Source organism: Lutra lutra, chromosome 3 (assembly GCF_902655055.1).
Source record: "Lutra lutra chromosome 3, mLutLut1.2, whole genome shotgun sequence".
NCBI classification, from domain to species: domain Eukaryota; kingdom Metazoa; phylum Chordata; class Mammalia; order Carnivora; family Mustelidae; genus Lutra; species Lutra lutra.
This window is the reverse complement of record NC_062280.1, coordinates 9558513-9586113: the sequence shown is the minus strand read 5'-3', so window position 1 is coordinate 9586113 and position 27601 is coordinate 9558513. Positions and strand designations below refer to the sequence as shown.

The 27601-nt window shown below is 45.4% G+C and overlaps 1 protein-coding gene across 10 annotated transcripts in view; it reads left to right on the top strand.

The window, feature by feature from the left end:
• The first annotated feature begins 12742 nt into the window (after positions 1 to 12742).
• ANKRD44 (ankyrin repeat domain 44) overlaps positions 12743 to 27601 on the top strand; it is a 323548-nt gene continuing 308689 nt past the window's right edge. For 7 of the 10 annotated variants that reach the window (XM_047720651.1, XM_047720650.1, XM_047720653.1 and 4 more), the window contains exon 1: positions 13603 to 13831. In XM_047720651.1, coding sequence (XP_047576607.1) covers positions 13805 to 13831 — 27 coding nt within the window. In that variant the 5' untranslated portion in view covers positions 13603 to 13804. Of the gene's footprint in view, positions 12972 to 13602; positions 13832 to 27601 lie in introns of those variants that run through there. The other 3 variants (XM_047720657.1, XM_047720658.1, XM_047720656.1) reach the window with 2 other exon arrangements.

Here is a 27601-nt window from a genome sequence, read left to right as displayed (position 1 = left end):
CTTAAAAAGAGAGAAAGAATTCTTTTCTCCCAGTATTAAACATATTCTATATTGCTAATTTATTATATATATATATATATATATATATATATATATTTCATTTTTTAAAAAAAGATTTTATTTATTTGTCACAGGAAGAGAGAGAGAGAGTGCCCATGCAGGGGGAGTGGCAGCCAGAGGGAAAAGTGGGATTTGATCCCAGGACCCTGGAATCATGACCTGAGCCAAAGACAGACGCTTAGTGTAACAGACTGAGCCACCCAGGCATCCCATCTAATTTGTTTTAAAGCTTTGACTTGCTCCTTAGATATTTAATCAACCTGGAATTGATTTTTGTGTATGATGGAGGTAAGGATATAACTTGAATTCTTAACCATATAATAAACAACTATTCCAGCACCATTTATTGGATACTCAATCTTTACCCCACTGTTCTACAATGGTACCTCTGTCAACTGTAATGTTCCACATATGAGTGGGTTTGTTTCTAGGGTCCTTATTTTATTCTTTTTATCATACTATCTCTTTACCGGTACTGTATTGCCTTAGTTACTGATTTTGTAATAAATCTTGACACCTGTTAAGGCATAGCTTCCTACCTTGTTCTTCATAATTGTCTTGGTTTTTTGTTCTACGTAAATTTTGGAGTCAGGTTGTCAGATGTCATGAAAAGCCTTGTTGGTATTTTGGTTGGAATTATATTGAATTAATAGATTAATTTGCAAATATTGAAATATTTGAAACATTGACTTTTCTCATCCATTAAGAGGGTATGCCCATCTATGTATTGAAATCTTCTTTAGTATCTTTCAATAAAGTTTCATAATTTTTTCCAAATAGGTTTTGTACAAATTTTCTTAGATTTATTCAGAAGTACCTTCTAGTTGAGTTGCTATAGTAAATGGTTCTTTCTTTCTTTCTTTCTTTCTTCTTTCTGTCAAGATTTTAGTTATTTATTTTTTAAAGTAATCAGTATACCCAGCATGGGGCTCAAACTTCCAACCCTGAGATCAAGAGTCACATCCTCTACTGACTGAGCCAATCAGGTTTCCCTGGTATTTTTTTTTTTTTAAGATTTTATTTATTTGTCAGAGAGAGGTCACAAGCAGGCAGAGAGGCAGGCAGAGACAGAGAGAGGGGGGAAGCAGGCTCCCTGCTGAGCAGAGAGCCTGATGTGGGGCTTGATCCCAGGACCCCGAGATCATGACCTGAGCCGAAGGCAGAGGCTTAACCCACTGAGCCACCCAGGTTCCCCTCTCTGGTATTTTTTAAGTAAAGTTTTCTAACTTCATCAATGGTGTCTGACATGAGTTGTAAACTATGACCTGTGAGCCAAATCCAGCCTGTAATCTTTTGTAAAGATGACCATGGCTGTGTCCATTTGTTTACATACTGTCTATAACTGCTCTTGTACGACAGTGGCAGATTGGATTAGTTAGGACAGAGAACACATAGCTTTTAAAATCTAAAATGTTTACCATCGGCTTTTTATAGAAAAAGCTAATGTGTAGGAACACCATTGATTCTGTGTGTATTTTATATCCAGCCACATAGCTGAACTCTCCTAATAGTTCTAATGATTCTTGTGTTTAATTTTCTAAGATTGTTTTTGTAAACTGCCATATTATCTATTATGAGTGATAAGTTTGTATTTTTCTTTTTGGTTCTCTTAAAAAATGTTGAATAGAAGCAGTGATAGCTACTTCCTGGCATTATTTCTGGCTTCAAAGAAGATGCTTCTAATCTTTTACCATTAATTAAACAGGTTTGCTTTCAATTTTTTGGTAAATACCAAATATCACATTAAGGAAGGTTTCTTTTATTTATTTTTTATTATTAATAAATCATGTATTACTTTTTTCAGGGGTGCAGGTCTGTGGGTCTGTGTCTACTTTTCCATTTTTAGCTTTAGGTGTTGTTTTGTAATCATCACTGGGCGCTGAGTTTACCAAATGCTTTTTCTCTGTCTATTGAGTACCTATCGATCAAGTGCTTTTCCTTTGATTATTTGACCATTGTGTATTATAGTCTGAGGAATCATTAGAACAAATATGATTTATTTGTATTTTTCTTCATGTTTTCTAATTTCCTTTTCCTTCAACAATGAGACCTCAATTTTATTCAACCACACAAAGTTATCAAATTAAAAAGAACCTCTTGGCCACAACTGTAGTGGATGCTTCTGGCTGTAATTGAGTGCAGATTGGTTAAGTGGTGTCAATTCACATTCTACCACAGGAAATTCTGTAAGTGGTTTCCGAGAACCAGATATGATGGTGGGGGTAGAGGGAGTGAGAGGACAGCCCACTGCTTGTCCTCTCACTCGCTCTTCCCCCCATGCCTATGTAGTGGATGCAAACTCTCTGGAAAGAGGCCTGGTAACCGCATTTTAGCATGGAAGAGAGCATGATGTTGGCACAGTGTGGCCTGAGGAGGAAGCATGGCACTTGCCACATTGGAGGTTCATAGGAAGAGAGTGGAAACTGGGGCAGGATATTTTCTCTCTGAGCTTCAGCAGAGCATTAGCAAAGCTACAGGGATGGTGGAACATTGTAGGAAGCTCTGCAGATTTAGCGGGGACCCAGTAAAACCCTGAGAGAGAAAGCAGCATGCCATGTGTCTTGATTTACTCCTAACACTCTTAAACACTTCCCAGAGTCACTTAGGGTTTGAAGTGGAAGTAGGGGATCAAAGATTTTGTGTGTCAAGAAGAGCTATTGTGGACTTTCACCAAGTCTCCTAAAGACTTGCCAGTGAAGGTCTCCTGGCTGGCCCAGTGAATAGAGCATGTGACTCTTGATCTCAGGGTTGTGAGTTCCAGCCCCATATGGGGCATAGTATTTACTCAAGAAATAGATAAATTAAAAAAAAAAAAAAAAAAAGACTTGCCAGGAGCTCTTTGGCGATTAGATATTTACTAGCGTATTTTTCGCCATTCGCCCCGTACTAGCAATTACACAGCAGAGAAATAGTAAATGGAAAACATGCAAGAATATTTTTAGATTCTTTTGCTTTGTTCTTGATTTTCTTGTTAATGATGCATCCAAACACCACAGTTCCAGACGCCAAATCTTAATTCTTTACTGTTTCTACAAAAATTGAGGGTACTTTCCTATGGGTTCTATCATCGCTAGTTGAAAACTATGTGTTTGCATACGGGATGGGAAAACCCAACTGTATCTTTGTGTCTCTCAATGTCATTAACTCATTTTTAAGTATTCAATGAAACCGCAGATGACTTGGCCAACCACTTTCCTCCCCGAGTTTTTGAAAGTATGCACATCTTAAGAAATGTACTGCATGTGTTCTCTATTCATCTACCACCAAATGTTCCAAAACTTGCCTCGCAGGAGTTAGATGTTGTCCACAGAGCTCATTGAACCATTTTTGAAACTGCTCGTCTACAAAAACAGGAAGTCACAATATAATAAATGTCAAGTGAATTTGCACTTGAGAAAAGTTGGATTAGGTTTAAAACTTTGAATTTATGAATTTGACCTAGTTCTAAATAGGGCCTTGATGAGTCCCCTAGTATCTAATTATTTTTTTTTCTTCTGTGTGTGTGTGTTTATACAGTGCCTACTTGGTATGCATTTTAAAGTGAAGTGATGAGAAGAAGAAATTTCTATGTTTTGATGACACTGGATTTGGGGAGGGAAGAAAAACAACCCTGAGGCTATAGACTTGGAAATTCAGAATGCATATTTGATCCTCTCTGAGCAATGTGACTCTGGTCTTGTTTTTTGTTACTTGTTGAAGTTGCTGAAATGGGGACATTTACACTTCGTGATTCATTTTATTTTATTTTATTTTTTCGTGATTCATTTTAAAGATACAATTCAGGGGTGCCTGGGTGGCTCAGTTGGTTAAGTGACTGCTTTCAGCTCAGGTCATGATCCCAGAGTCCTGGGCTGGAGTCCCGCATAGGGCTCTCAGCTCCACAGGGAGTCTGCTTCTCCCTCTAACCTTCTCCCCTCTCATGCTCTCTCTCACTGTTTCTCTCTCAAATAAATAAAATCTTAAAAAAAAGATACAGTTCATAGAGTATTTAATATATTATTGAAAAGAGTGCTTTGCCAAAGTAATCAACAAGTGTATATGGTATATGTTATATAGACTGATCCTTTTTTTTTTGGCAGGAAATTGGGTTGGGGATCAGGAGGGGAGACTTGGAGATGTTCCAGGACCCAAACACCTAACAAAAAAACTGACACCACTGCTATGCTGTGTATTTCTTTAGTAGATGTTGAAACTGTGCAAGATGATTTAGAGAAAGTATTTTTGGTGTATGAAGGCATTAACTTCTTAAGTTTCCTAATCATTAGAAGAGATCATTTTAGTTCAGTTAATAAAAGTTTAACTGAGGGTGTATGAATGATTTGACCAGGTTTGGGAGACAAAGAGAGCTTGGGACACAAAGATGTATTTGAAATGAGCTCTGCCCTCAGGGAGTTTATAGTAGACTGGCAGACAAACAAATACTCAAAATTTAAAGCATCATGTCCCATAGAAAGAGCTTGTACAAGGTACAGGTAGCATACAAAGGAGGGCAGGGATTAATTGTGTTTGGGCTGGTGAGGAAAAGTACAGCACCTGGCACCGTGCTTGGCCCATAGTAGGGGCTCAATAAATGTTAGTTCCCCTCTCCTCTTCCTTTAGATCTAATGTGTTGACCTTTGCATGCAAAGATTATGATGCTACTGACCAAATATCATGGGGATATGGATTTAGATATTTTTCCTTGTAGAGTGATGAACGAGTATCAATTCCTCTGCATGAAAATATTTTTGATTCTTCTGGGGACGAGTGACCAGTTCTACAAAATTGCTTACCTATGCAGTGGCAAGCTAGCAACAAAGAACAGACCCACATAGCAATACTCGGCTATGAACTTGGCCCTGATGTTAGTTTACCAGCCACATCGGCTGTTTCATTTCAGCAGCATGGAAGCCTACCAAACTTCTAAAAGCAGTACTTATTAAACTTTTCCTAGGCACCCCAAGAGCATAGGTGGGTAAAAACGTACTCTTAGGGCTTCGGAGTACGAAGGTTTGGTAGACATTGTAGAGGGGGATAGTGTGGAGTAATCTACTGCAAACACACAATGTTTGAAGTCTCGGCAACAGACCAAACTATAATATACCTGTTTGTTTATATAGTCGTGAAAACGCTGCTTCAAGTTACTTACCAAGTTAAATGGTTTAACTCCCTCAATCAGCAAGTGAAATTGATGCCCCAGAAAGAAAAGCTGTGTTTATCCTGGGAATGCCTGAGCCCTTGGTACACCATTTGGAAAACCTGGGTCTCAAAGAAAGAAATAATATGTATGCATCTTAAAGCACAGACTGTGTGGCCAGTTAATGAATTGAAAGCATGATTCATTGCTACACTTCTAATTTCTGACTTGTCCCATCTTTTAAAACGTTCAGGTTGCTCACTCACAGACGAGACATGGAATCTGCGCTCACTTCAACAGCTCGAGCATTAAGGTCTCATACAAACTGCAGTCAAGAGGGAGCTCTCATGGCTTCCCTTAAGATCATCCCAATCCTTGTCACTTTTTCTTTATGAGATGCCATACCAATGGTTCTCTTTCTCATCTATTTATTTTTTCCACTTCTCAATGCAATTTTATATACATTTTTTCATGTCATTCTGTAAGTTATTGACGACAGATCCACAAATCCTTGGCCTTATTTGACATGTGATAATTAAAACCTAGCTAGGTTCATTGATTTACTCAAAGTTGCATCCATTCAAAAGTATTTACTTTGCATCGACCATGTGCCAGACACTATACTCTGAGCTAGAGATACAAAGGTGATTAAAACAACAGTCTAAAGGAGGAGTCAGGAAAGTAAACAGGTAATTAAAAGATCAAGGGATAAGTACAATAATAGAGGTTAAGTAGAGGGCACCAAAGTTTATGAAACTGTAGGGAACCTCTTCATGGGATAAGTGATATCTAAACTGAGATCTGAGGGACAGGTAGAATCAGCTAGATGAAAATGACATTGGGGTGGATGAAATTATAGGCAGGATACACAAAATGCAAAGGCTCAGAGTGAGAAGAAATATGATGCATCAGAAAAGCTGCTGTTAGCAGTATATAAAGTGTGATAAAGAGGCCAGTCTGCCATGTTTAGTCCCACAGGTTGTGTACTGCACTACCCGAGCAGTCATCATTCACATAGACTACGATGTGAATGGCACCATTCCAAGCTGAGCAAGGTGGCTTTCCCGTGAGAATGATGGGTGGGGAGAAAGGAGGTCTTGGAAAACCAAGCATGCTAACAAGTCTGTCAATAGCCTGAAGACAATGGAATGCCATTGAAGGGCAGTGACTTGATCAGGCTTGCGTTTTAGACAGATGTTGTTGCCACTGGGGTGGAGAATGGATCCAGGGAAACCAGCTAGGAGGCCGTTCCAATAAACCAGGTTAAACACTGAGAATGGTCTGATGTGAGGTCCTGGAAATTGGGATCAGAAAAAGCCATAGATTTAAGAGAGATGATGAAAACAGAATCGATCAGACTTGGATAAGTCTTAGTTTTTGTTCTTAGACCAAACTAGGTCCATTGTGGTGTCATTTACTGATACGGGGAATCCAGCAGGATGACTGAGTTTAGGGAAAGATTATTATTTCCTTTCTGGACATACTGAGTGGGAGGTGATTCTGAAGCATCTGAAAGAGAAGTAGGCAGTTGGGTGGGTCTCGAGATCAGGAGAAATATGGTTGGCCTGAGACCCAGAAGTGCACTTTGGGCCTAGACTGGAATGTTATCAGGTTGTACTAGAGTGGACTTGCTCCCAGGGGCTTGTGTTCAGGGGGATGGGCTCAGGGGAGTTGGAGAGGGCTAGAGGAGTTAATACAGAGGCGATGAGAAAACAAAAAAGAGAGACATCTCTCTCTCTCTCTTTTTTTTTTGGACAAGTTTGGCTGTGAAGGAGAGGACAGAGGGGGCAGCTAGCCGATTTTGTGAATTTGCACGATCATTCTTCTGGAGGAAGGTTGAAAATGGTGCCTCCCGTTCTGGTGTCGCACTCACTTTGAAAGACCGCAGTTGCACGTTAAAATACCCCCAGCTGCGGGTTTTCCTCCCTTAGTGGAGCCTGAGGTTTCCACTGACTTCGCCTCTTCGGCTTTTCTAAGCAGCTTCTCTTCTCTTCTTCATTCGTCATCCCTTCATCTTCTTACATGAATCTTACCTTCCCACCCTCTACGGTTATTGATTTGCTTTTCTTTCTTTCTTTTTTTTCTTTTTAAGACCTTATTTATTTATTTGACAGACAGAGATCACAAGCAGGCAGAGAGACAGGCAGAGAGAGAGGGAAGCAGGCTCCCTGCTGAGCAGAGAGCCCCATGCGATGTCAGGCTCGATCCCATGACCTGAGCCGAAGGCAGTAGCTTAACCCACTGAGTCACCCAGGTGCCCCTTGATTTGTTTTTCTAAGAAAGCTGTCTTGAAAAGTTGAAAGCAAATGGGACAGAATTTTAGAAACTGCTGTCAACAATGGAACTTTTAACCCAGAGCAAATTCAATATTCACTTTAGCAATCCCTTACAGGAAAAATTTAAATGCTTTATTGCCAAATTGTTGTAATAACTTAGCTCTTTCTATTTGTTCTACTTCTGGACTTCTTCTTCTTCTTCTTTTTTTTTTTTTTTTTTTTTGCGTTGTTGAATTTTACACTCTGGGTAGGAAAGTGGAATTACTATGTTCCCAGCTAATACTCCCTCCACTTGCATGCTTTTAAAATCAGATAGTTTGCCATTATTTATCAAATTTATACTTGGTAGCTACACTATATGGGATACCAGAGAAGGATAAGGCATGCGTAGTACCCACTGGAAGTTTCTAATATGAAGGAAACAACACATATGCAAAATAAAATATATGCAAAAGAAAATATAATAAGTTATAGAAGACTGATCCTTCTAAGACAATACACTGCAGGACTTCTGCCCACTGTTCACGGTCACACTGCTTCCGAGAACAAAGAGATAGAACAGACGAAGAGCGGTGGGCAGCAAAGTTTATTGGGCAAAAGTACAAAACTCCCAAAGAGGGAGGGAACCTGGGAGGGTTGCTAAGTATACGGGTTTTTATGGTCTTTTGTTGAGCTGTTTTAATCTGATTAACCCTATGCAACTGTCACCCAATTAGTTTTTGTCCACGTGTTCATCTACCTATCAGGCAGCTGTTCATGTGGGAAAGGGTGGAGGGCTCCTTCCAGGCCTGGGGGAACAAGAGGGCCGTAGCCGCCACTGCCCTAAGGCATGCAGGCCAGCTGCAGGCCACCAGATGAAGCTTTGTTTGACGATCCCACTGACTGTTGAGTTGTCCTTCCCAGGTCTGGGTTAGGATGCCCAAGTCCATTTCTTTTCTTTCTGTCACATATAAGTAGTAAGTCCTCCCAGTAGGAAGACTTAAAGCTGGGGCACTGAGTAAAATCTTAAAAAAATCTTTCCTCTTAAGGGTAGTTTTTCTCTTAGGACAGGGAGTGGGGGGCGGTGGGGAAGTAGGGGGTGGGGGAGCCCTTGTCCCTGCCCACCATTCTTATGATTATCCTTCATTAAATTAAATACAATAGATGAATGATAGCAAATAAAAGGATGAAATACTTAATGCTACTGATCATATATATATACGTATATATATGATATATATCATATATATCATATATATATATTACAGTCAAGGACAGTGAGGACCAAGAGTCAAAGAAGGCATTTCCTGTTTTAAAGTACATAAATTTGTCACTAAATTCTGCCCCTGAAACTAATAATACATTACATTTTAACTAAATTGAATTTAAATAAAAAATTTAAAAAATAAAGTACATACCTTTAAACAAATCAACACCAAAAAAAATTTATGTTATTTTTTAAAATACCTACCATATTTCTTCATTTCTAGGATGGCATCCCTTCATATTTTAACACAACAGATATAATAGCTAACATTCATCTTTGTACCAGGTACGGGGATAAAGTGCTTTAAATGTGTCGACATTGAATATGGATCATTTAGTGGGTTGGGAATATTTCATCTTCTCCCTACTAGGTTCTGTTAAACAATTGGTACAAACTGAAATTCCGTGGCTCTTTAGGGTCCAGGAAGTATGGTATGTGTGGAGACAAGGAGTGCTCATATATATTTAAAAAATAGAAAAGTTACATTGGTGAAATGCTCTTACCTCCTTAGCCTAGCTTTCCAGGCCCTTGGGTCTGCTTTGAGAGAATCACTTGCTAGCCCCAAGAGACCCATGGATCCCCTGTGCCTTACGCATTCAAAGGCCACACTAGTTTCAAAACAGAAGAGTCACCATGTTGAGATGGCGAGGTAACCTTATCTGAAATTTCGCCTCATTCAGCAATCCTTTACATACCTCTGCCCGTGGTCCTCAGCTGGGCCAGGGAGGCGGTGTTGATTTATTTACAAACAGGGTATGAACTATGTAAACCACCAGCGTAAAGTCAAAACACATGATTATATTGGGTGGGGTTTCTCAGCAACTGGCCTCTGAGAGGGAGATTTGCATGCTGAGACTTATTGGGCTATGCTTTTGGGAACACCTAAAACGCCTTTGTATCTTGTACTCATTGGGTATGTATAACTTCCAAGGAGGGCTTATGACCTTGGTCGAGGTGGTTATTTTTGGTTGAGGGCAATTCCTGGGGGAAGACTCAGCTTTAAGCTGTCAGCCGGCAGCACTCCAAGCAGTTGGGGGAATAAGGGCTTTGGTCCTGAAGGTGGGAACCAGGTGGGACACCACAGCACCACACTTTTACATGTTAATGCACACACACACGTATGTATGTAAGCAGGTACATTCACATATATACACACACATGAATATATAGACATACACATACATGTCATGTGTATTTATGCTTAGGAAAATTTAAAAAGCATAAATCAAGCACATAAAACCACAGTGTAATGTGTTATTAGTAAATTGGGCAGATTTATTGAAATCATAGGCTATTATCACAACAGTACAGTGGTTCTCAGGATTGCTCCTGGATGTCTTTAATATAGTGATCCAGCTCTCAGCAGACTAGATCATGGCAGAGAGCAGGAGAGTCTACGTCCCATAAAGACTACGAAGGTGAACTGTTGGCTTGGTCATAGAAAAGAGAACAGCTTTTGGTGCAGTTTGGAATAGATAAAATAGCATTTGCCCTATCAGCAGATATGTACTAGGTACCCCGGATTGCGCTGATTTGCTCTAGTAAAGACAGATGCATACTGGCTTTACCATCTGATTCAGTTTACACCAACTCATAATAATTCTCTCAGATTCATCTGCCTCTGTGTAGGCCGAACAGGTGAGCTGAATGGGGGAAACCATACGATCGTGACTGCTGCCTCATCCACATCTTTTATGCTGCTACTAATTTTTACATCTTTCCAGGGATTTGGTATCACTTTTGGTTTTCTATCCTTAGGGGGATCAGCCTCCCTTTCGATCAAGGGGTCTGTGCACTGGCTGACATATGAAAACTGGCTGAGAAGGAAGACTTTTCATTTTGATGGCTCAAGTCAGGTTTCGGGTAGCAGGGCTAGTTTGCCTCTTACAGAGATCAAGGAGTATTTCAGAAGTCTGCCGGGGCATTACTGAATATCCCCATAGGTAGGAGTTTTTAGTCGTATGTTTCCCCTGCTGCCCACTGCAGCAAATGTGTCACTCTGTTCCTGCCAGTTAAGCACTGTCACTTGGCCATCCCATCCCAGGATCCCACTGTCACGGAAATCAGGGAGCAATTTCAATGAAAGCATCTGCCACCATCACATCCAGCTACCACAGAGCTTTTCTGCTACTCTCCTTACTAAAGTGTTTTTCAGGGCCTTACAGTAGAGATAATCATCTGGGCCTCCAGGGGTATATAGTTCAGGGCTGGGTGTACACATTATACATAAAATCACTCCAACTTTGCCATCTCCATGAGCCTTTGGATTTCTTCCTCTACATGATTTGGGCATCTTAATCTCATAGAATATAGACTACCAATGGGCCTGAGTTTTGGCTAGCCAATTAAACAAACCATTAGAGTCACTTTCAATGTATGAACTAACACATTAAATCCAGGCTTTACAGTAAGTGCACCCATATCAACAAATTTAGCCCAATCCTTTGCTCTTTGTTTGGAAACTGGACCAAAAACTGTTCAGCCTTTCACAAAATCATGTCATCTCTGACAAGACCAATGTCGATATTTGAGTTGCTAATACAACACATTTATAGTGGTCTGTCCTTATAGTTCTCTCATTCACTATGGTTCTACATACATGTGTAAGCATCTTACTATTTATTTTGTCTTCTAATACAAAGTTAATGACGAATCATTTTCCTTTTATTTTTCCTTTATTATATCATTAAGAGATTATATTGATTTTTTGGGAAATTTGCTTAAGTAGTTAATTATCTATGAATTTCACTTCAGGACAGTAAGGGGAGTATTACAAACACTAGTTACAAAAAGGAGGTGATGGGTCTGATACGGTTGGGAACAGCTCCCTCCTCCTCCTTTTAAATTGGGCCTAAAGAAATTGGGGTGCCTGGGTGGCTCAGTGGGTTAAGCCTCTGCCTTCGGCTCGGGTCATGATCTCAGGGTCCTGGGATGGAGCCCTGCATCAGGCTCTCTGCTCAGCAGGAAGCCTGCTTCCACCCCCCACCCCACCCCACCCCCTGCCTGCCTCTCTGCCTGCTTGTGATCTCTGTCAAATAAAATAAAATAAAATAAAATAAAATAAAATAAAATAAAAATAAAATAAAGAAATTACGCTAGGCACAGCCATGTTGAACCAAAGTGGATCTTGAGTGCATTTGTAGATTCAATTGTTTATCATTCTTCTGCAAGGTAGCTATGCTACAGTGGAGAATTCTGTGTCCTATTGCATTTACTTACAGAGCCACGCAGGGTGATATTAGTAAGTACAAATACCAAGGACAGTGGTGAAGAGCTGCCTCCATATACAACAGATGCGATCTATTTCGTGTTTGAAGGAGGACTTGAGGAGAAAAACGTTCTGTCTCTGAGCATTAATGAAGACAGAGGAGTGGAAGCCAGGGGCCTGCTTCCTTAGCTCCCTTGTCTGTGGGATCCGAGTCACACAACACCACGGTCAAGGAATAAAGATGGGGATGCTGAGCAGATGCTACCACTCCCTTCTCCCTTTCCCGCTCTCGATCTTTGGAGAGGCTCTGGAAGTAGGGAGGGATAGTCCACATTTGGCCTGTGAGTGAATGAAAGGTAGGTATTTGGTCTTAATCCAGAACCGCAGCTGTGTTTGCTGCTCAAGGCAGGTTTGCTTGGTGGCATGCCAGGGGCACACGGGGCTACCTGGGAGCGGTCCCCCAACCCGCTTCCCTACTTAACTCTTCCTCCTCCGGAACTTCAGCTTTTGGCACTTTGACAGGGAAGCTGTCCTCACCCACCAGTCGGGGTCTGATTCCTTTGGCACGGATTTCCTTTGGAAGCATCCCCCGCCCCCCCATCCCTTACCAGTGGTGATTACATTCATTAGTTGTAGCCTTTTGCTTCATGCAGGACACCCACTAAGACTAGGTACCTTCCCTGTTCATGCTCCCTGCCTTTCCTACTGTGCCAGCTGGTATGTGGTACAAAGCAGGCACGCAGTACATAGTTGTTGAATGAATAAATGTTTGCTCCAAATTCCAGAAGTGTCGACACACTTACTACGGCTGATGCACATTCCACTGTCTCTGTAGCCCATGGGGCTCGAGAGCCGAGTGTTCTCTTTGCTGAAGAGCGCGCTAACTGGATTTTGTAGAAATGAGTCAGGACGGAGACAACACTCAAAGGCCCCATTAATTCAGGACTTCTAATTTAGGACTTCTTTTCTTCTCCAGTCACTCTGCCACCCCCGCCCCCCATCTCCCCAGCTCAAAACCCAGCGTTTGAACTTAGCGATGGAGTCGTGCGCGCGTCCAGCTAGAAGGTAGGGGGAGGACAGGGTGGGAAGGCGAGAGCCCGGTCCCCCACCTCCCAAGTGCTGGACGAACGCTCGTCAAGAGGGACAGTGGGTCCAAGGCCTCCCGCCTTAAACAAAGAAAGCCCCAGAACTACACCCCCGACCTAGGAGGGATAGTCCGTTGGAGCGCCGGGCAATCGGGGCGGACTGGCGGGCGAGGTGGAGGAGGGTGACCGACCCAAGGTCTCCGGTGAGAGGTCAGGTCAGAGCGGCGGCCTGTGAGGGGCGACCCCCCGGGGCTTGTGTCGGCAAGGGCTCGCTCATCAGGCTGTGTCCGTGTGTGTCCGATGGGGCTGGGAGGGGGGCGGGGGCGCGCTCAGCCCCGGGGCCTGGGTGGGGCGTCCCCGGGCGCCAGCGCCTTCGCCTTTGCGGCCGCGGGGCCGGGGCGCCGGGGCGCCGCGTGCAGGCGCCGAAAGCAGGCGGCGGTCTGGCCCCGCGGCGCGGCGCGGCGGGCGCGCTCGGGGGGCGGCGGGCTGCGAGGCCCGGCTGCGGGCGGCAGGAGGCAGCGTCGGCCCGGGCGGCGCGGCGGCGAGCGAGCCCGCGCCTGGTGATGTCAGTGGCGGCCCGGCTGGCAGCGGCCGGCACTTCCTGTATGCGGGCGGGCGGGCGCGGCGGCCAGCCCCAGCGGCCCGCGGCAGCCTCTCGGCGGGAGGAGGCGGCGGCGGAGGAGGAGCAGGGGGAGGGCTGTCAAATTCGGGAGCCAGATTTTGTCCCCTTCCCCCGGCCGTCCCCTCCGCTCCGCCGGCTGCCGGCGTGACATCTGCGGGCCGGGGACCTGCGCGCGCGCCCGGGGCGGAAGAATGGCAGTGCTCAAACTCGCCGACCAGGTAGGGGGCGGCGGCGCCGGCGGGCGGGACGCGCGGGCGCGGGGCGGCGCGGAGCCCCGGCGGGGGGATGGGGGCGCGGCGCGGAGCTGTTTACTCCGGCGGAGGGAGGAGTGCGTGCGGCCGCCTGGGCTCCGAAAGCCGGCGGCTGCGGCTCTCCTCCCCGCGCCGTCCCCGCCCTGGGCCGTCGGAACTGCGCGCTCCGCTCGGTGCCCGCGGCGCGCCCGAGGGCAGGGGAAGGGGCGGGCGGGCGCCGGGCGCGGCGGGGGCGCCGCGGTGCGGGGCTGCGCGGGGGTGCGCGGCCGAGCGCGGGGTGCGTTGTCCGCGGGCCCGGGCTGCGCCGGGGGAGGGGAGGCTCGAGGTGCGCCTCCGGCCCCTACGGCGCTGCGCAGCGCGGGCTCCGCCGAGCGAGGCCGGCCGCGGGGAGGCTCGTCCGCACCGCCGGAAGGAGGGCGCGGGATGCAGGGAGAAGGGCTCGCAGCCGGGACCCTTCCCCGAGCCGAGCCGGACACCGGGCCAGACCGCGGCTCTGGTGGGGTCGAGCCGGCTTTATCCGTTTGACGTGACAGCCCGACTTCCTCTTTAGCAGCCTCGAGGCTGCGTGTGCCCGGGGCGCGGTGGGGACCCTCGGAGAAGGCGCTTTTGGTTCTGGCCGGCGTCTCCCGGACGAAGAAGTCCGGGGCTCGGCTCACGGCGGCGGACCACCCTCGGTGTCGCGGTGATTGCTTTCCTGGCGCAGACGCCGCGCAGGGCAGCTTCGGAGTCCTGGTGCGGAGAAGTGGGGTTATTTGCGGACTGGGGGGCAGCCCTGGCCGCAGCTCTGTGGATGGAAACACCCACCTTCGCAGACTTTGCTGCTCTTAGGACATTGACCCTCACAGGCGCCCAACCAAGTTGCGCGGCCAAACTCTGCAGCTCCTTTCCCGAAAAAAGGGAACGGCTTGCTTTTTCCCCTCCTGCCATTTATTCAGGGACAGTGAAGTGAACCCTGTTTGGGGGTCCTGGTAGGTGCAGAGGCAGTCGGGACGTAGACACCCTATCAAAGTGCCATCCCTTGGTATGAAGCATCGTCTCCCTCTCGAATGCTTGGCATTTGCTGCCTTGCCGTTACCAGGCAGAATCCACCAGAACATTCTGCAATTTAGATGCAGTCAGTCACCAGAATGATTTGCTCTTTTATCCATTAGATTCAAAATTTTGCTTTGTTTTCCCTAAGCATTTACAGGTTTTTTTTTTTTTTTGGGGGGGGGAGGAGAGATCACTGAATTAGCATTCATCTTCTCCTTAAATTTAGCTGGAAGAACAGCTGGTAATTGGGGGACTCGACTTGTTCCCACTGGTTCCAGAGCATTTAAAAGTGTTTGTAAGTTGATATTAGGTTCCTCTCCACCTTTTTTGTTCACATACTTTGACAACTGTTAGACATTTGCTTTTTAAAAGCATCTTAAAGCAGTTTTAGTCGGCCCTGCTCATGCCATCCTGGCTGCTCCAAGTTACTATACTTGTCTCTTAATTCCTGAAACTTCAAAGTACAAGACGTGAATCTAATAGGCATTATTGTTGTAATCACACACACAGCAGAATTTCACATGGAATTTTAGTGTTGGGAGAGATGCTGAAGATAATCTTAGCTCAAGTCCTTTATTTATTTATTTATTTTATTAAAAAAAAAAAGATTTTATTTATTCATTTGACAGAGAGAGACACAGTGAGAGACGGAGAAGCAGGCTTCTCACCAAGCAGGGAGCCTGATGCGGGGCTCCATCCCAGGACCCTGGGATCATGGCAGATGCTTAACCACTGAGCCACCCTGGCGCCCCCCAAGTCCTTTATTTTTTTAAATGGAGAACCTGAGATCTGAAGACGTGCAGCAGGTGTTCCTCAGGGACCACAGCTGCCGGCCTGTGTTGCTGAAACTAGCTTCTGTCCTGTCCCCTGCCTTCCAGGCTTCTGGGCTTTTTGCTAGAGGATGTAAGACACCTGGCTTCTCCTTGGATGTGTTGAAAGGGTTACAAGAAGGCATCCTCGCCTAAATCAAGATGAGCACTAGGGAAAAGTGTATTTCTTGGTCTTAGAAAGGACGTTATTCTTGGGGACTTATGAGAGTAGGACTTTCAAAGATGAAATAAATGTTTCTGACCACCTCTCCTCCCTTCCCCAAAGAAACTAGTATCGCTATGGAGAAATGAGCCCTATAGCCTGTATTTGGGTCCATCTCCAGCTGCATAAAAGGGATCTAAGGAGTTCTAAGGTTCAGGAGCATCTAAGAATTGCCATCCTGTCTTGGGACAAGGCCACACGGAGCCTGGGTGAGGAGGTGGTCTGGGCTGGGTGGAGCTGTGAGCAACGGAGGTTTCTGTGTGGCTTTAGGTCCAGGAAATGTGTGGTCTTTCTTGCCTTATATAGTCTTACCTTTCAGTTTGAAACTGAATTCTTAGATGCTGCTTCATAACCTCACCGGAGGCTTAAAAACCCTTTGCTTGAGTTCCGGCTGCAAGAGTTTTCTCCTTCATTGTGGGTAGGGGGCTGCCTGGTGGGAGTCACTGCTTCTTCCACAGAGTTTGTAGAGGAGTGCCTGACTCGCGGGTCAGCTGCTGGCGAAACAGTCCCTTCTCCGTCCCTCCGTCATTGCTGACGGTCCTGTCTGTGAGCTGGTTCTCAATTTTTCCACCATGGCTCTTGGGTTTGTAGCATGACACCCCAGTTTCCCTGACACATTCTTACTGTTGATAAGCTGAATCACAGGCTGTCTTGGTTTGTTTTTAAACCTGCCTAAAGGAGGGGCGCCTGGGTGGCTCAGTGGGTTAAAGCCTCTGCCTTCGGCTCAGGTCATGATCCCAGAGTCCTGGAATCGAGCCCCGCATCGAGCCCCACATCGGGCTCTCTGCTCAGCGGGGAGCCTGCTTCCTCCTCTCTCTGCCTGCCTCTCTGCCTGCTTGTGATCTCTCTGTCAAATAAATAAATAAAATCTTTAAAAAAAAAAATAAACCTGCCTAAAGGAAAGAATGCAAGAGGATGACATTTCCTGTCCTGCTGAAGCTGGGGGCAGGAGCCGGCGGGGTTGATGGCAGTCACTTCGTGAAGACTCAGTCCCGCCCTGGCATCTCGGTCGGTAGTGCACAAGGAGGGACCGTGTTTTCTGAAACGCTGTTTTGGGATAGTTTAAAAAAGGGAGAGGCAAGTGTGGTTTTTAGTTTTATTTATTTATTTTTTTTTACTATGAGAGGGAACTGGGAGCTGTTGCTACAAACAAACTTAGCATTTAGCACTTCTGCATTTGTAACTGTGTCTCTTCTGTTTTCCTCTTCCCACAGCACACATCATTTTTCTTGTAGTATTATGGGGACCAATCATCCTGGTTTGCTAGAACTGAGGGGTTTCCCAAGATGTGGTACTTTCGGTGCTAAAGCTGGGAAAATTCTAGGCCAGCCACGATGAGCTGGTCACCTTGCGCAGCATAGAACGTACTCACCCACGTAATTAATATAATAATGTGATTATTTCTTCCTAGATGGACCTTAGGAGGTTTCTTAAATCTTTGATAAAGTGAGGTGATTTTACATTTGGGAGAGAAAGTATTGTTTCATACAAATGTAATGCATTTTAGCTCAAGATGGCCATGAAACTCTTTGCAATTTGATTTGCAGTTCAACTTTCGGGGGCCACTCTTTAGGTCTGGTTAAGGCGTTCCAGTGATTTTAAGTGTCTGGGCCTGTCTTCGGCCACCCCCCTCACCCACCAAAACAGGTTTTCAGAGTTCTGAAGTTAGAATGGTAAGTTCTCTTGGATCTTTGAAATGTTCACTGTTCTTACCTGAATTTGCTGTTTACAGCAGAATGTCACCTCCATCTCAGGGGCTGCCTGTAGACAAACTGTTCCAGCAGGTGGCCCTTCTTTGAGCTTCCTGCCTGGAGGCCTTCTGGCTAGGTGTCCCCCTGCCAAGCCCTAGCTCACACTCGAGTCACCCATCTCCTTGCCAAAGGCAGTGAGTGGCTGGCAGCTGTGGCAGTGGCAGGAAGCAGAAATCCTGTAACTCTGAAAACAGGATTTCTAGCTCATAGTATGGGGCCTCGGGACGTGTTGTATGCCGTATAGGGCCGCCCTCATCCTACCGTTGCTCCCAAGGGCACTGGGTTTAGAGCAAACACACTGCTGCGGTCCTGCCTTCAGCAAAGAAGGGAAAAGAAAAGCTTTATTTTTTGGACCCTTCTTTAGGGTCCAATTGGGGAGTGCACTTGAGGGCTGGTGTTTCCTGGCAGAGACCCAATAATGCCTTACATTTATTGGGATCTTGTGTGTCAGGCCCTTGCTGTGAATCATCTCTCTTAACCCTCACAGCCTCACTAGGAGGTAGGAGGCATTGTGATTCCTATTTTATAGATGGGAAAACAGGAATAGAGAGGCCAACTGACTTGTTCAACGTCATACACCCACTAAGGAGCACCCTGTCCTACCCTGGCAGTCTGATGGCACAGGTGGGGCTCTACCCGCAAGGCCATAATTTCAGTGGTTGAAGGTCAGTGTGGTTGTAGGACCCATGGATGCCTGCTCTTCTTTCCCAGGAAGCCATCGGGCGAGCTGCATCCCGCAGTCCTCCTGGCTCTGTGGGCCAGACCAGGTGCTGTCCGAGTCAGGCGATGCTCTGAGGCCTCTGCTACTGCCAGATGTGGGCCTGGCTTATCCTGTTCCTCTCTCCAGCTCCCTGCCGTGCTGAAAGACCTGTTGATGGGTGGCCCCGGGGATTTTTTCTGGGTCATTAGCAAATACACTATGATCGCTATAGAAAAATCAGAATGCTGGATACACAAAAAGAAACAGTTAAAACCATCTGTAGTCTCTGCTCAGAACTATTCCTGACATCTTGATACAAAAGGAAACTTCTAGTAGCCAGGTAGAGTCTTTAAACCTTCCACAGAATGCTATCAGTATCTTTCTCTTGACCACAAAGCTAACAACTATGCTGTCTGGACCAGTGATTTTTCCAAATAAACCGAATTTTTGCATCTCTTAAATAAATGACTGGCTGCTCTGGTATAAACCCAGCAGCACATGCTTTTTTTTTTTTTTTTTTTTTTTTTTTAAAGATTTCAACTTTTACTTCCTCTTTTTCTCTAAATAGAGAGTAAATATAAACTCCCAAAAGCACAGTTGTTTGTGCCAGAAACAGGACTGAATCATTCTTTAAAAAGATTTCTGTTTCAAAAACATAACCGTGAGTTTCCTGTAGGCCAAAGTATAACATGAAATAATTTAAAAAATAAGGAAGAGCTGGAGACAGATAATCCTGTGGTTCTGAAACTTGGTAAGCTATGGCTCTCCTTTATTATTATTATTTTTTTCTTTTTTTTTTTTTTTTTAAAGTAAGCTCTTTGAACTCATCACCCTGAAATCAAGTCACATGTTCTACCCAGTTAGCCAGCCAGGTGCCCCCTTGGCACTCCTTTTAGTTTTCCTCAAAGAAGATTCCATGTTGAAGGTCAAGGTATAAGAGATTGGTGACAGTAGTGATCCCTGAGCCCCTTTCAAAGATTATTTGGCATCAGGGAGGGCACATGGTGCGATGGGCCCTGGGTGTTATATGCAACTGGTAAATTATTGAACACTACATCTGAAACTGATGATGAACTGTATGTTGGCTAATTGAATTTTAAATTAAAAAAGAAGACACAAAGATTATTTGGGTTTAGTATTATTTAAAAGCCCCTTTGTATGAGAAAACTACTGGTTACTAACTCAGTGTTTCTTTCCTGACCCATCGTGTTCTCCAAAAACAAACATTTATAAGTGTTTGTAGATGAGTAGGAGTGACATAGAATTTGGATGGCCGTATCATTTTTATTCATTCTGGGACAACTTTGAAATGATGCGGGTTCTACTGAATATTAAGCTGGGAAAACAGCTTAATATTAATATAGATAATATTGGGAATATAGATCCTAAGAATGACCTGCTACACATCCTGATTCTAGGTCCCCCTGATTCTAGGCCTGTCCAGGTAAACCTGGACGTACGGTCGCACTACAGAGACTGTGTGTGCTCACCCCAGTCTTGACAGTAAGTGGACAAGTGACTAGTAGACTAGTCACTCTCTTTCGAGTGAGGCGGACACTGGCGCAGGCACTACAAAGCTCGTTTCTCACCTTGTGCAAGGCCGGAGTCGGCCAACAGCTTCCGTCTCATGCCTCAGTTCAGACCCGTTGGGTGAGGGGCTGTGGGACACTCTGGCTCTGGGAGCTGAGGATGGGGGGACGGAATGATGAGTGATCGGCGTTCGCCAGGGTATGAGGTAAGGGAGAGGTGGCCTGTGTTGTGCCTTAGCCAACCCTTGGCAGGTCCGATTAGGCTCTGCCAGCCTCATGTCCTTCTTTGTAGAAGGAAGAGGTTGGACCGGATGCCTTTCAGGTGCCTTGGCCCCTCCCGCTCCCTCCGTGACTCAGTCCCTCTGCTGACGGTTTGTACTGGAATATTCACAGATGCGGCCATGGAGGGTGTCTTTGCAGATGAGCTCCAGTTTTATTTTCTAGGTAACAAAGTCAAACAGTTAAATTTGGATTCCGGAAGAACGTTCTAACCAGTGTCAATGATTTAGGAACTGATTTCCGCCCTGTGGCCTCTACTCCCCCTCCATTGGGTAGATCACTTGAGGTTATGTATTCTGTAAAGCATCCGTTTGATTGATTATTTCTTTAGCAGCCTTTTAGCAACATCGTATTTGCCTTCTGCTTGACTTCAGAGGCTGAGAGAACGGGTATTGTCTCTCATCTGTGTTCAAGACTGTAAAAAAGTTGGTAGCCCAAGAGGTTGGAATTAATGATCATGACTCTAGGTTTTCATTATGATATTCATACTTTTTAAGGATCTTTTTGTCTCCCCTTTTGTTTTTTTTTTGTTTTTTTTTTTAAGATTTTTATTTATTTATTTGACAGAGAGAAATCACAAGTAGGCAGAGAGGCAGGCAGAGAGAGAGGAGGAAGCAGGCTCCCTGCTGAGCAGAAAGCCCGATGCGGGGCTCGAACCCAGGACCTGGGATCATGACCTGAGCCGAAGGCAGTGGCTTAACCCACTGAGCCACCCAGGCACCCCATTGTCTCCCCTTTTGAAACTGAAAATTTATTTATCACTCTGTTAGTTGGACGAAGCAAATAGGAAGTACATAGTCTGCCTTTGAGCTTTTTCAGACTTTGCTAAGCCAATAGTGCTTGCTTGTATTTCTCGGTCTTCTGTGTCTCTAATTCCCTCACTCTCACCCTGTGAGTCCTGAGCATCCAGTGGAACTTTCTAAGGTATCTTTAGTACCCAGGAAACCATTTTGCCCCAGGGGAGCCTCCAGAGCTCTTGGTAAAACTAGAGGGATTTGTAGGAACATCTGAGGCCTAGACATGCAAAATTTCCCCACAGTTCCAATCCGTCTCAAAGGTTTTAGTGTTTAAAAAAAAAAAAAAAAAAGGTTTCAGTGATAAATTGCTTTTGTTTGTTTTCAAAATAATACTAGATGGGAATCCATAGACTGGGTTTCTACTCACGGTTCTTTTTCTGATAGTTGTATGGCTCTGGGCAAGTCCTGGCCTTAGTTTCTGTGTAAAACAGGACTGGATGGGTGGGGATTCCTCTACATTCTTTCAAGTTCTAACCGTCTAACAGAATACCACAGGTATCTCGTCTGAACTCATGGAATCTGGTTTTTGAAAAGTATCTGCCTTCCGTGAACTTCTGTTCTCTCCCTCACCCCTCACCCTCCACCCAGGGGGGTTGGCTGCAGCTGGAGTTGACCAGGTCTGAGACACACACCCCACGCCCTGCCTAAAGGTCAGGGGTCCTTTCCCCAAGACTGTCATCCGGCATGTGCAGCAGCTGGTTTCCAGGGAGGGACACAGAAGCCCTGGGGCAGCTCTCAGTGCAGCCCTGTGAGAATTCCCTGGGGCTTCGTGTAGTGCGAGGGGAGCAGGCCTCTCAGACCCTGTGTTTGTCTGCTGGGAGCTGTGCTGAGCTGGTGCCCACTTCAGCCTTTCTCAGAGATGCTGCATTAGCCAATGGCCTGGGGTCTCCCCTAATCCCATTTTACTGAACTCCCTAATAACATCTGGGTCTAACAAGTCCGTTTTCCCAGAGATTGGGTGCAATGACACAGGGATCACAGACTTTCTCGAGGAGGGAATTCCCACTCGCAGTGAACAGCCTCTGTACATGTGGACACACTCGGTCTGCAGAAGCTTGTTTTGCTGTGTAAGACTGGCGAGATGAGGGGAAAGACAGGAAGGAGAAGTTCAGGTAAGCTGGGACAAACCAGCCAGCCCACTGTCATTAAACAATGGCCTCCAGAAGCCAGGGGTGCCTCGACCCCAGGGCTGAGCAGGATGGCTTGTTGAGTTTGGGAAAAAAAAGATCAGAATTCGTAGTTCTTTTAGAACCCTTGAAAATGTTCATTTTTTTGTATTTTGAATATATGTTGTACCCGGTACTGTAAAAATCCTCTTCGTTCTACTTCCACTTTTGACCACCTGGCCAAACCCGCACGTGGACGGCTGGCGCGGCGGCCCCGCTCGCGGGACCTGCTCACCCGGCCCTGACGCTCGGCTCCCAGCCTGGCGGCCGGAGCCACGGACTCTGATGCCCACATCACTCGCGTCTTTCCTCCGCTCAGCCCCTCTCAGCTCACACAGAGGAAAAGCCGATGTCGTAGAGTGGCCCCCCAGGCCCCTCCACTCGCCTGCCCGGCCCTGTCTCCTCCTGGCTCTCCCCGGCTCCTTGACCCCCGTCAGCGTCGGCCTCCTCCCCGTTCACGGAGCCGCAGCCGCCCTCCCGCCTGTGGGCCCTTGAAGTTCCTGCTGCCTGTGAAGCTCGTCCCCACGGCCACACGCCCAGCCTCACCCCTTTCAGATCTTTACTCTCAGTGAGTCCTTGCCTGACCTCGCTCTGTCAACTGCCGACGCCACATTTCCTGTCCCCTTCCTTTATTTCCTCTCCGTAGTACATGTCCCTCCTACCATGTATTTTATCTTTTTGTAAAAATAAAAACTTACGTGTAGAAGAGATACGAATAACAAGGCAAGAGGTTTTTGTTGTTTTGTTAGCTTGGTTCGTTCACTGCTATAACTTCAGCACTGAGAAACGATATAAGGCACATAGTAAATGCCCAATAAATTGATATAAATTGAATGATATAAATATATATGTGTGTGTATGTGTATGTCTACACGTTCAAATGTTTTTACTCATTAGGTGCTCAAACAAAAAGAAACTTACAAATACTTCTATAAACAGAGCTCCTATCTGTACACTGGGATGTTGGATTTCCAAGAAATTTAGAGTAATCGTTCTGCCTCATCAAAAGATAAAAGATCACATATTGTCTTCTTTTCTGGTTATATTTCTTCTCTTGTTAAATTGAGCTTTTGGTGGTGGGGATGGGTTAGCACCATAGTTGGTTCCCAGTAGGTTCCATTTCTTTATAGAGGAGGAGTCAGAGTGACACTAGGGAAAAGGAGATGTGGACCCCAGATATTATGGGGATGGATGCTCAGACACATGGCAAAGTGGGTCGTCTTTTATGTATTCAGGCAATCAAAGTCTGTTTCATAAACTCCATTCCCAAGGCACTGACTCTGGCGGAGTCTTCTGCTCCCCCCCTTTCCACAAAGGATAAGAACAGGTACAGGAAAGTGGTTAGAAACCAGAGAGAGAATTGGGAAGGAGGAGTTAGAACAATAATCATGCTTGATGTTATTTAGTCCTGACAACATCTCTACAAAGGAGGGACTATCATCGTTGCACTTTAGAGATGAGGTAACGAGAGTTGAGAGATTAAGTAGTCTCTTTGGGGTCACAGGACTCTGGGGTTCACATCCGCGCAAGCTTGTCTCCAAGGTGCACATTCTTAGCTGTTGTGCTTCTGGCCTCTGGAGACGGGCGCAGTATCACAAGAGGCTCTTTTCTTCGTGGAGCTCACGGTGTTGGCAGAGATGGTGTCGCAGGCCTCGTGCACGGAAGGCCGTCGTCAGATGGTCACTGAAGGCACGTGGCATGTGAAACCGCTACCGAGCCAGGTGGAGTGCAGGTTTAGACGACATTCCAAGGGCACTCATGAGGGACGACGGAAGTCCCCGAGACGAGACGGGCGCAGTTGCTAAGAAAGGCGTTAGGGAGCTGGAGGGAGTCCTGTGATCCTTGAGGAAGGGAGTGGTTTAGACCCAGATGAGAGAGGATCTGCCCAGGCGGGAGGTGTGCTGTGTGCCAGGCAGGTAACCTGAAGCCTGAATTTACTGAAGCAGAGGGTCCCGACTAGGAAAACAGAAGAGGAAAGGAAAGAAATTCTCAACATGCATACTTGGCAGGAAGGGTGTTTGCGTTTTTTCTTACTTGAGTTTTTTTCTTTCTTTCTTTCTTTTAAAGGTTTTATTTATTTATTTACTTGTCAGAGAAAAGAGAGAAAGCGAGCACAGGAAGGGGAGCGGCAGGCAGAGGGAGAAGCAGGTTCCCCACTGAGCAAGGCCCCATATGGGACTCAATCCTAGGACTCTGGGATCATGACCTAAGCCAAAGGCAGATGCTTAACCGAATGAGCCACCCAGGCATCCCTTGAGTTTTTTTTTTTTTTTTTAAAGATTTTATTTATTTATTTGACAGAGAGAGATCATAAGTAGACGGAGAGGCAGGCAGAGAGAGAGAGAGAGGGAAGCAGGCTTCTTGCTGAGCAGAGAGCCCGATGTGGGACTCGATCCCAGGACCCTGAGATCATGACCTGAGCCAAAGGCAGCGGCTTAACCCACTGAGCCACCCAGGCGCCCCCTTGAGTTTTTCTGATAGGTACTACGTGTCCTCTCCTGGAGACATAAATTGTGTGAGGACAAAACTCATTGTTTCCATGTGTTGTATAGGCATGATTTAAAAAAAAATGAATGTGTATCCCATCTTGTTCTAAAAAGGTATTGAAGCATAAGGTGTGGTGTTACCTGACGGGTACTTCTGTCTCTACTATACCCCCTACTTGAATATTGTACACATTCTTGTTATGGCCACATTTTGTGGATAAACATGTATCCTGGAATACTGAACTTCATTGAAAGAGGCTGGATGGACAGACTTCGTGGTTCAGGACACGGACAGATTACTGTAGTAGGTCTGGAGAAGGCCTGTTTTCAACCTTACAAATTTTTATTAAAAATTATTTTAAAAAATCCAGACTATGGAGAATATACAGGAAAAATGATTTCATTTCTTTAAAAAAAATCAATTACAAATTGCACTACTAGGTATTTATCCAAGGTGCACATTCCTAGCTGTGCACCTTGGATAACATTGTGTTGTTTTTTTTAAAGATTTTATTTACTTATTTGACAGATAGGGATCACAAGTAGGCAGAGAGGCAGGCAGAGAGAGAGAGAAAGAGGGAGCAGGCTCCCCACTAGCAGAGAGCCCGATGTGGGGCTCGATCCCAAGACCCTGGGATCATGACCTGAGCTGAAGGCAGAGGCTTTAACCCACTGAGCCACCCAGGCGCCCCAAACATTGTGATTTGAAGGGACACCTGCAACCCAAGGTTTATAACAGCAACGTCCATAATACCCCAAATATAGAAAGAGCCCAGGTGTCCATTTACAGATGAATGGATTAAGAAGATGTGTGTGTGTGTGTGTGTGTGTGTGTGTATTACTTAGTCATCAAAAAGAATAAAATCTTGCCAATTACAACCACATAGATGGAAGTAGAAGGTATTATGCTAAGCGAAATAAGTCGGAGAAAGGCATATATCAGATGATTTCACTCATATGTGGAATTTAAGAAACAAAACAGATGAACATAGGGGAAGGGAAGAAAAACTAACATAAGGCCAAAATTTGAGGTAGGCACACCATAAGAGATACTGAACTCTGGGAAACAAACTGAGGGTTGCTGGAGGGGAGGTGGGTGAGAGGGCGGGGTGACTGGGTGATGGGCATGAAGGAGGATGCTTGATGTAATGAGTCCTGGGTGTTCTATACAACTGATGAATCACTAAATTCTACCTCTGAAACTAATTTAAAAAACCAATTGCAAGATAAAAAAGGGAGGAGGAGAGGAAATATATAGATCAGTGAGAATTAAGATATGTAAACTAATTGCAGCTAATAGGTTTGGATTCTGATTCAAACAAACACATTTCTGTGAGACAATTAGGGAAATTTGAATACTGCCTGTTTAATTGATGCTTTAAAGTATGAATATGGTATTGTGGTTATGTTTAAAAAGAAAGTCTTTATCTTAGAAAACAAGAAAACAAAACCACAAAACCTTAGCATTTGCCCAGGGCTCCTGAATATTTTAGTGACTCACTCTTTGGAAGCCTTCCCCCCCCTTTCAATTTACTTCTTCCTGCTCTCTTTGTGCCCCTTCTAAGCTGTCTACTGTCCCCCTGGTAGAATGTCTTCAGGACAGTTGTTGGAATCCGTTTGATTGTCAGAAAAGCACACAGTTTTGCTAGTTTTGTTGCCTATAGAAACAGGCACCTAACTTGGAATTGGCTATGAAGCTTGCCCATCTACTGACTTCGTCAAAGGGGCCCCATAACTCAAAGTGGGTATTTGAGCATCTGCCTTAAAACCCGCACCTTGGATGCCTTTAGGAAGACCCAGATTTGGCAGTTCTGTACAGTTATTTCGGTGTAAGGTATTTCCAGGGGAATTTAGATATTAGAGTTGCCCAAATTCACTTTGTTATGTCACTTTTTCTTTTTAAAATTCCAGTTAGTTAACATACAGTGTCTTATTAGTTTCAGGAGTACAATATGGTGATTTCACAGTTCCGTGTATTACTGGGTGCTTATCATGATGTTACATTGCTTTTTTTTAAAAAGATTTTATTTATGTATTTGACAGACAGAGATCACAAGTAGGCAGAGAAGCAGACAGAGAGAGAGAGAGAGGGAAGCAGGCTCCCCGCTGAGCAGAGAGCCCGATGCGGGGCTCGATCCCAGGACCCTGGGATCATGACCTGAGCCGAAGGCAGAGGCTTAACCCACTGAGCCACCCAGGCGCCCCTCACATTGCTTTTTTAAACAAAGATTTTATTTTTTATTTGAGAGACACACGGAGAGAGAGTGTGTGCACGCACAAGCAGGGGGAGGGGGAGAGGGAGAGGAAGAAGCAGGCTCTCTGCTGATCAGGTAGCCGGATGCGGGGCTCGATTCCTGGGACCCTGGGATCATGACCCCAGCTGAAGGCAGCCGCTTAACAGACTGAGCCACCCAGGCACCCCAGTGTTACATTACCTTTAAACTGTGTTTCTATTTAATCTATGTAGTTTTATTTATTTATATATATTTTTAAGATTTAGTTTATTTATTTTAGAGAAAGAAAAAGAGCATGTCTGTGTGCGAAAGGGGAAGGGGCTAGGAAGAGGGAGAAGGAGAGAAGCAGACTCCCCACTGAACTCCGAGCCCCACATGGGGCTTGATCCCATGACCCTGAGATTATGACCTGAGCTCAAATCACAAATCCGAGGTGTAGCCGACTGAGCAGCCCAGGCACCCCTCCACTGGGAAGCTTTAAAAGACAGCTAACGGTTACAAGGTCTCAGTTTTAATAACCCTGTTGCCACACCTCTTTTCTCACCTGAACAGAAAGTAGGTGTTGGTTGTTGCTCTCAAAGCTGAGATATCTTTATTTCGACAAGTATGAGAATCCTTCCATACCCCCCCTTATTTTTAAAAAAATTATTTATTTTAGAGAGCGTGAGAGCGTGAGAGAGGGCGAGCACAAACAGGAGTGGCAGAGGGGAAAGGAGAGAGAATCCCAAGGG